This window comes from Notamacropus eugenii, chromosome 1 (genome assembly GCF_028372415.1).
Source record: "Notamacropus eugenii isolate mMacEug1 chromosome 1, mMacEug1.pri_v2, whole genome shotgun sequence".
NCBI classification, from domain to species: Eukaryota; Metazoa; Chordata; class Mammalia; order Diprotodontia; family Macropodidae; genus Notamacropus; species Notamacropus eugenii.
The window spans coordinates 756,650,492-756,659,127 of record NC_092872.1 but is presented as its reverse complement, the minus strand read 5'-3'; the positions used below and the strand labels follow the sequence as shown (position 1 = coordinate 756,659,127).

The window sequence follows — 8,636 nt, the reverse complement described above, 5'->3', positions numbered from 1 at the left end:
GAAAGGGAAATACAAGCCAGACATCACCCAAGGAAATCCAAGTACCCCACTAAGCAGGCACTCTGTGGAGGAGATTCTGGGGCCTGTGGGGTTAAGATGACTGACCTCCGAGGTCCCTTTCAGCTGCTGGAGAAATGAAGTCTCCCAAGCCCCAGGGTCCCTGTCTTTCTTGGACAGATAATGCTGGCTTATTGTACCAAGTCACTGCTGGCTGAGGTCCAGACCTGCCAGCGTTTCAGCTGTCTCTGGGTTTCGGTTTACTCCCCTGTCCAAAGCAGGGCCTGAGGTGCCCACCAGCTATGGAGCAGGGCAGGGTCGGGCTCCAACTAGGTCCGCTGGGCCCCGTTCAGAAGGTCTGTGAGCTCCCCGATGTATTTGATGGTATATTTCAGAGTCTGGATCTTGGTGAGAGGCTGCCCTCGCTGGCTGTAGACCGGAGGCAGGTAATTTCGCAGGGTGTGGAGGGCATCAGCCAGAGCCCTCATCCGAAGCTTCTCACGCTCGCTGGCCTTCCGCCTCCTCTGGGCTGACATCCTGACTTTGGTGCCCTTAGGGGCCTTGCTGGTGCCAGGACTCTGCAGGTAGGCAGAAGGGAAGGCCAGCATGCCACAAGCCACCAAGCTGCCACCGCCACTGCTGCCCCCATGGCCGGTACTGTGGCCACAGGCCAGGTCAGTCACCCCTGGGTGGGCAGGTGAGGAAGAAGAGGCAAAGGACGTGGTGGGAGACAAGCTGTGAGGGGAGCTGGGCCGGCCAAGGTCGAAGGGGCCTGCTGGGTCCTTCCAGTCCCAAGAGGAGAGAAAGGCCGGGCTGGAGCAGGGCAGGCTCTCCTCAAGGCCCAGCAGAGTCTCCTGCAGCTTGTCCATCCTGCTGGGGCAGCTGCTGAGAGAAGAAGCCCCCAGTGAGTGACCGTTGCAGAGGCCGGCAGCAGCTCAGGGCCCCTCTTTATGAGGGGAGGAGACCCCTGGGGAAGTGGCACCTGAGGCCAAGCCAAGGGAGTTCAAAGGAGAGCCCAGAAGCTGGAGCAGGGCAAGGAACTCCTCAGGTGTGACTTTCTCCTCATTTCCAATTATCGCCCCCCAGTGAAAATGCCTTTAAACAGAAGGGCCCCCAAGGAAAGAAAAAAGGCATTATCTTGTTGTAAGGAAACCAATTAGCTCGGGTAACTGGACTTCACATTAGATTGTGGAACTAATTAAGCAAAGAGCCAAAGAAAACAAACTCGGCTGATGGGAGCAGGGACCAGAGCAGAAAGGCTCTGTCCCGGCTGCTGTCCCAGGAGTCTCTTGGGAAGAAGCAGCGACATGGAGTAGGAGGGGACCCCCTTGTATGGAGTGGGGGGAAACTGAGGCAAGGGAGGGCCCAAGGAAACCCAGGCCATTTACAGGAGAAAAAACTGAGGCACAGGGAAGTCCCAGAGAGGGCCCAGGGGAGGAAACTGAGGCAAGGGAAGGCTCAGGGAAGGGGGGAGGCCAAGGAGCAGGAGGGGACCCCTGTGTATGGGGGGAAACTGAGGCAAGAGCAGCCCAGGTGGCACACCCAGTCAGTATCTGGGGCAGGTCTGAATTCAGGTCTTCTTCACCCCAAGTCAACCATGGCCCCTGGAATCAATGTTCTGAGGCGCTGCTGCTGCTGCCCAAGGTCAGAGTATCCACAGCACCCTAAGGATGGTGTCTCTGGAATGGAGGTGTCCAGAAGGACATGCAGCTCCTTGGTCGGGTGACTCTAAGGGCACCTCATCCCTCCTCTGAACCTCAGTTTCTCCATCAGTAAAGTAAAGGTCCTGGACTCTGCTATGTTCCAGTGTAATTCTCTTTGCTGACATTCTAGAGTTTGTAAGGTTCTGCAGGAAGGGAGAAGGCCCCTCCCAGCTCTGATATCCCCATTTCCATGTTCCAAGGGCCCTCCGGCTCTTACAATCCATATTCATTGTTCTGAGCTCCACTCCAGCTCTGACATTCCATGTTTCATGTTCTAATCACCCTGCTAGATTTGACATTCCCTGGTCTGTGTTCTAAGGGCCCTCCCAGATCTGACAATCCATATTCATTGTTCTGAGCTCCACTCCAGCTCTAACATGTTCTGTGTTCTAGGGCCCCTCCCAGCTGTGACATTCCATATTCATTGTTCTAAGCTCCACTCCAGCTCTGACATTCCATGTTTCATGTTCTAATCACCCTGCTAGATTTGACATTCCCTGGTCTGTGTTCTAAGGGCCCTCCCAAATCTGACAATCCATATTCATTGTTCTAAGCTCCACTCCAGCTCTGATATGTTCTATGTTCTGACCTCTGTCCTCTGGCCCTAGACTCTTTTCAAATCTACCCAGAATGGGTTCCTTCTCTGGATGCAAATAGTATCTTCCTTCATATATTCTTTAGAGTTAATTTGGGCATCTCTAACAGTCAAACTGACTTAGTCACTCAAAGTTGTGCTGAAAATAGTGTCACTGTTATTGCAGACAATGTTCATTTCATCACCTTTCATTTCAGCAGAAACAAGTACACCATACTATCCCTGTGCTGTCATTCATGGTCTCATCAGCATGGAGACAATAGCTCCTAGTTTTAAAAAAAATGTGTTTTTTATTCTCTAGAATACTCCACTTGGCAACTCCTTTTCCCAGTCCATCTACTAATAACCTTTAAAAGTGAGAGCTGCTAAGGTACCAACTCACATCTATTAGATTGGCTAATATGACAAAAAACTGAAATGTTGGATTTTGGAGAGGATGCAAGAAAATAGGTATACAATGCAATGTTGGTGGAGTTGTGAACTGATCCAGGCATTCTGGAGAGCATTTTGGAACTATGGCTATAAAATTGTGCATATATCATATCCTTTGATCCAGCAATACCCCTGCTAGGCCTATATCCCAAAGACATCCCCAAAAAGGGGGAAAAGGACCTATTTGTACAAAAAATATTTATAGCAGCTCTTTTTGTTTCAGCTAAGAACTGGAAATTGAAAGGATACCCATGAGTTAGGGATCAGCAAGCTGTGGTATGTGATTGTGATGGAATATTATTGTGCTCCAAGAAATGACGAGCAGGATGATTTCAGAAAAACCTAGAAAGGTTTATGCGAACTGATGCAGAGTGACGTGAGCAGAACCAGGAGAACGTTGTCCACAGAGGCAGCAACGTTGTACCATGAAGACTGTGGATGACTCAACTCTTCTCAGCAATACAAGAAGATTCCCAAGGACTCATAATGAAGCAGATTACCTGCCTCCAGAGAAGGAACTGCTGTTGTTTGGATACAGATGGAACCAGGCTAGTTTTCACTTTCTTTTGTTTCTTCTCTATTTCAGTCTTCTCATGCAAAATGATTAATATGGAAATGTTTGTCATAATTACCCAAGTGCAGCCTATGTCTGATATTGGTGTCTCAGGGAGACAGAATTCAAAACTTCAAATTAAAATGATTTTTAAAATGAGTTTTTAAAAAGTGACAGCTGGAAGGGACCCTGGTGACACTCTAGTCCAGCCCCATCATGTTTCCATAGTGGGGTAATGCTGCTGATGACGACGATGATGATAGGGATGACGATAGCACTTCTCTGTTCTCTGCACATCTCCCTGGCTGCCGTTTTATTCTAAGACTGAGCCCACTCTCCCTCACATTTGCAGGGGGGAGTAAAGCCCCACTTGGGGAGCAATGTTTTTGTACCGACTGTTCTTCATAGTTGTTGTTGTTCAGTCATTTCAGTTGTGTCAGACCCTACATGACCCTATTGGGTTCTTCTTGATAAAGATACTTGCCATTTCATTCTCCAGATCATTTTACACATGAGGAAAACTGAGGCAAAAGGGTTAGGTGACTTGCCCAGGGTCAGACAGAAAGTAAATCTGAGGCCAGATCTGAACTCTATCCACAGCTAACTGCTCTTTCTTACTTCAGATTACAGCATCTTGATAAATACCCTCTCTAAAAGTTAACAAAATCTGGCTAACTCGTCATCGATGGGCAACATGCTACCCCTTAAAAGCCTTAGAAGGGAGAAGCATCCACCTTCTCAGGTCTGGCCCTCCATTATGACTGGGAATTGAGGAAGTCATTTCAGAGGGGACACTGTGTCCTGATCAATGTCTGGTCACTGGACCCAGATAACTCTGGAGGAGAAAGTGAGGCTGGTGTACAGCCCTCCCTCACTTCAATCCAATTCACTTGCAAGTCACGGCATCACCTTCCTGATGTCCTGGTCCTCTTCCAGAACAGAGGACAACAACCTGCAGTAATTTCTAGGAAGGAAGGCATAAGCAGCTGGGGGAAATCCAGGAAGGCTCCAAATAGAGGGTGAGGGTGCAGCTGTGCCTGGAAGGAAATGAGGAATTCTAAGAGGTGACTCTAAGGCCAGTGGAAAGTCATGGGGATGAGAGATGGGGCACTGTGGGAGAGGAATAGCCATGGGTCTGGTTGGCTGGATCACAGATTGAGCAAAGATGAGCAATGCCTACTCAGCATGGAAAGGTTGGCTGGAGCCAGACTGTGAAGGACATCGATTGCTAAAAAGAGGAATTTATACTCAATTTTAGAGATCAAGCACTCCAAAACCTGTTCCGAACCTGTTAGACTGGTCTAAAAATGACAGGGAGATGAGTGAGGAGATTAGGGGAAACCTTTGGCAGGAAGAAAGAAAGAAAGAAAGAAAGAAAGAAAGAAAGAAAGAAAGAAAGAAAGAAAGAAAGAAGAAAGAAAGAAAGAAAGAAAGAAAGAAAGAAAGAAAGAAAGAAAGAAAGAAAGAAAGAAAGAAAAGGAAGGAGGGAGGGAAGGAAGGAAGGAAGAAGGAAGGAAGGAAGGAAGGAAGGAAGGGAGGGAGGGAGGGAGGGGAGGAAGGAAGGAAGGAAGGAAGGAAGGAAGGAAGGAAGGAAGGAAGGAAGGAAGGGAGGAAGGAAGCTAAGTGCTAGAGGTATGGAAGGACATATGCTGGGCACCAGGGCCAGCCAGGAAAGAATGGAGCTTTTTGCCAAGAAGAGACAGGAGTCCATAGTCTGGACTGTACAGTCCGTGGAGGGGAGTAAGGTATACACCTGGAGAGGGTGGAGGGTACTAGGTTATAATGGGCTTTGAATGACAGAGATTTATATTTGATCCTAGAGTTTATTGACATGGTAAGACCTGAGCTTTTGGAAAATCACTTTGGCAACTGAGTGGAGGGTGGACTGGGGTAAGGAGAGGCTTGAGGCAGAGAGAAAAATTAGAATAAAATGAAAGATCAGAATAGATAATCCTCCAAAAGTAATGATTCTACTGCCTTCATATGAACCACATGGAAAATACAAAATATAAAAACCACATGGAAAATGTCAAAATCCAAATAGAAGTAACACAAATCAGTAATTTTTTATTTGGAGGGGGGAGGGTGGCAGATAGGACAGCCCAGGAGACAAATGGCTCCTTATCTGCATAAGTAGCCCCAAGTTTGGTGAATTCTCCCCGCTTCCCACTTCTTTCTGCTCCATCTCCTTGGGGGGTCTGACAGCCTCAATGTTACAATGTCTTGCTAGGAGGACATTCCCAGTAGTTCAGTCAGAGCCGCCTTGGTGAGAGGCCAAGCTGTCCCTGGGACATGCACAATCTTTTCAGAGAATCCAGAGGCATCGGGGACAGATCCAAGCTATGCCTCGTCTGCATTTCCATTGCACTGTTTAAAAGCTTTGGAATCGCTTGTCTCCACTGATCCTCTGTTCCTTTCTCATCATCACTGGCATTGACCTCTGCCAAGTATTGCCCCTTTCACTCTCAAACAGGAGATTCTGCCCATTGCTTGATAAGCAGTAGGGATTGAGAACTTTTCCCAAAGAGACAACACACAGCTCAGACTCCTCAGCTTGGTCCCAGTTTTCTCTAGGTATTCTCAGTGTATCTACTATGTTTTGGGCAATATCTTCCATACTCTTGCTTCGAGATGATCTTTAGTGTCCTATGACATTGTTCTAAACTACAGAAGGAAGATGATGATTCTCAGTGAGTAACTCAGTTCCCCCCTCAGTAGCAGAATTCCAGTGGGTTCCATCATGGCTCTTGGAGATATGTAATGGACAATAGAGAGACAGCAGGACTGGTCAACTTTAATAAACTGATCAGGAAGTTTGCCCTTCTGACTCATTTTTATTCATGGTCGAGTATTCTGTGTGCAAAGCAAGTCATGGTGGCAGTGAGCAGATGTGGCCCTGGGATCCCAGTCACTTTTATAGCAAAAATATGGACAACATTTTCTTGATCTGTCAACCTAATTATCCTGTCAAAAAAGGAAAGAATTGTAGTCAGTCTGGCACATCACATTCTTTGAGGGTGTAACTCTAAATATCAACAAACATGGCCACTTCCATTGACAAAAAGGAAATTAAGCATTCTTGATGAAGCCTTGTGGGGCTTCTGTGATGACTGCTTCCCTTTCTACGCATTTAGTAACCGTACCTTTATAATATATATTGCATAATTCTGCCAGGAATCCAAGTCAAGCTTCCTCACTGATTTCCATTTCCCACTCTCCCACTCTCTTCCTTTCTGTTTATAAACCAGAACATTAGTGCTTCTCCTGTCCTGCTCCCATTCCTCATGGCCTAAGGAAGCTCATTGACCAAGGCTCCCATCTCATTCAGGACAATGGGACGAATCTTGGATGGGATTGGGGTCGACCTCACGAAGGGCCCCAGCACCAAAGCTCCTTCTTTACCTTGGTCCTGGTTGTTCCTGTCCTTTATAGTCTGAAGAGCCTTCTCCTCGAAAGTGAACATGGAAGCAAAAGAAGGGTCAACCAGCTTGGCTTTCTCTTTATTTGGTTGTTTCCTCCCATACACTCACCCCACTGCCTTGTAGCTATTTTATGGACAGCTAGGGCACCATGGTGCATAGAGCACTGGGTCTAGAGTCAGGAAGACTCATCTTCCTGAGTTCAAATGTAGCCTGAGACACTTACTAACTATGTGACCCTGGGCAAGTCACTTCAACCCTGTTTACCTCAGTTTCCTCATCTGTAAAATGAGCAGGAGAAGGAAATGGAAAACTGCTTTGGTATCTTTACCAAGAAAACCTCAAATAGGGTCATAAAAAGTCAGACATGACTGAAAAACAACAAAAATTATTATGGGACCTTTTAGATCACACAACCCATTTATTTACAAGGAGGGAAACTGAGGCTCCAAAAATTACATGATGTGCCCAAAGCCGTAACAAATTGTGGACTGGTTATGATTTCAAACTAGGTTGTTTATATAGTCAACTAAGTATACATTGCATTTCTAATGAAATTCAGCAAGTGCTTAGATGTCGTGGGTAGCCTCGGACTACTCCAAGGTCAAGAACTAGGCTCACTAGAAGGGTAAGGTGCCCCCCATAGAAATAAGGCTGCTTGGAAGAGAGAATAGTTTCCTGAACTCCTTTACCCTTCTCACTGAGTGTCTTAGTATCTGGCCCACAGTAGGTACTTACAAACGCTTGTAGACTGGATAGAATGACTAAGTTTTTCCTGAAATATCTTAGTGCTGATGTCATGCTGAGTTCCATGTGGATACTGCATAATCTGTTCAATTTAACAAATGTTTTTTGTTTCTCTCCAAGCCCTTCTCAGAGCCCACTTCTATCTACAGGAAGCCTTTCCTGACCTCCTGTTAATACTCTTCTGCTCTCATTGCTCCTGTAGACCACAGGGAATCAGCCTTGAAGCCAGGAAGACCTGGGAGTATGACCCTAGGGCGTCCGTGTTGTAGGCGACTCTTCTTAGAAAAGCAAGTGCCAATCTATGCTGGGGAGGGAATTTCTTTACCTGGAAGCTCTCTAGGCCAATGACATCACTGGCCCAGCCTTCACTTCCACTTTGTATCCACTTTGTTTCTCCTTAGGGAGCATGGTTACTCTGTATCCCTTCTCCTTACTCCTTCCCACGCCCCTCCCCACAGGAATGGAAGCTGCTTGAGGGCAGGACCTCTAGAGTTTCCTCCAAGGACTACCAGAGCTTCCTGCAGATCAGAGCTGCTTTAAGAAAGAACTGCTTTGAAGTGAATTGAAGGGAATGGAGCACAGAGGAGGGACCAGAAAAGGAAAGTATTTGACCCAAGGTCACACAGCCAGGAAGCAGCTCAGCCAGAGCTAGAACTCAGGGCACTGAAGCTCTTTTCACCGACCAAACAGAAGTCCCCATTGTGGGCCCCAGGGCCTAGCAATCAATTAACGAGCATTTATTAGGCTCCTACTATGTGACAGACACGGGGCTAAGATCCTACTCTAATCAAGACTGGGAAGCAGACTTGAGAGGGCAGGTGGAGGGATATGGTAAAGAGGCCCAGGGGAGTCCAGCAGTCTCAGAGTTCAAAGCCAGCTTCAGATACTTCCTGGCTTGGTCAAGTCACTTTAACTTCTGTTTACCTCAATTTCCTCATCTGTTAAATGGGCAGCTAAGTGATGCATTGAGTAGAGAGCAGGGCCTGGAGTCAGGGAAGACTCCTTTTCCTGAATTCTAATCTGGCCTCAGATGTTTACTAGCTGTGTGACTCTGGGCAAGCCACTTAACCTGTTTGCCTCGATTTCTCCATCTGTAAAACAGGGATAATAATAGCCCCTACCTGCCAACGCAGAGAGTATCCCATAAAATAATAGCTTTGGCAAAGCATTTTGCAAACCTTCAGGCTCTA

General features: G+C 47.0%; 1 protein-coding gene across 1 annotated transcript; it reads right to left on the bottom strand.

The window, feature by feature from the left end:
* Positions 1–326: 326 nt before the first annotated feature.
* On the bottom strand, positions 327–866 carry MSGN1 (mesogenin 1). Its single transcript, XM_072647150.1, has one exon. It carries the CDS (start codon positions 864–866, stop codon positions 327–329), a length of 540 nt encoding a protein of 179 aa, XP_072503251.1.
* Between the last annotated feature and the right edge of the window lie 7,770 nt (positions 867–8,636).

Bases quoted from the DNA above. Each gene is read 5' to 3' on its own strand.
- MSGN1 (XM_072647150.1), bottom strand. From the start codon at position 866: ATGGACAAGCTGCAGGAGACTCTGCTGGGCCTTGAGGAGAGCCTGCCC.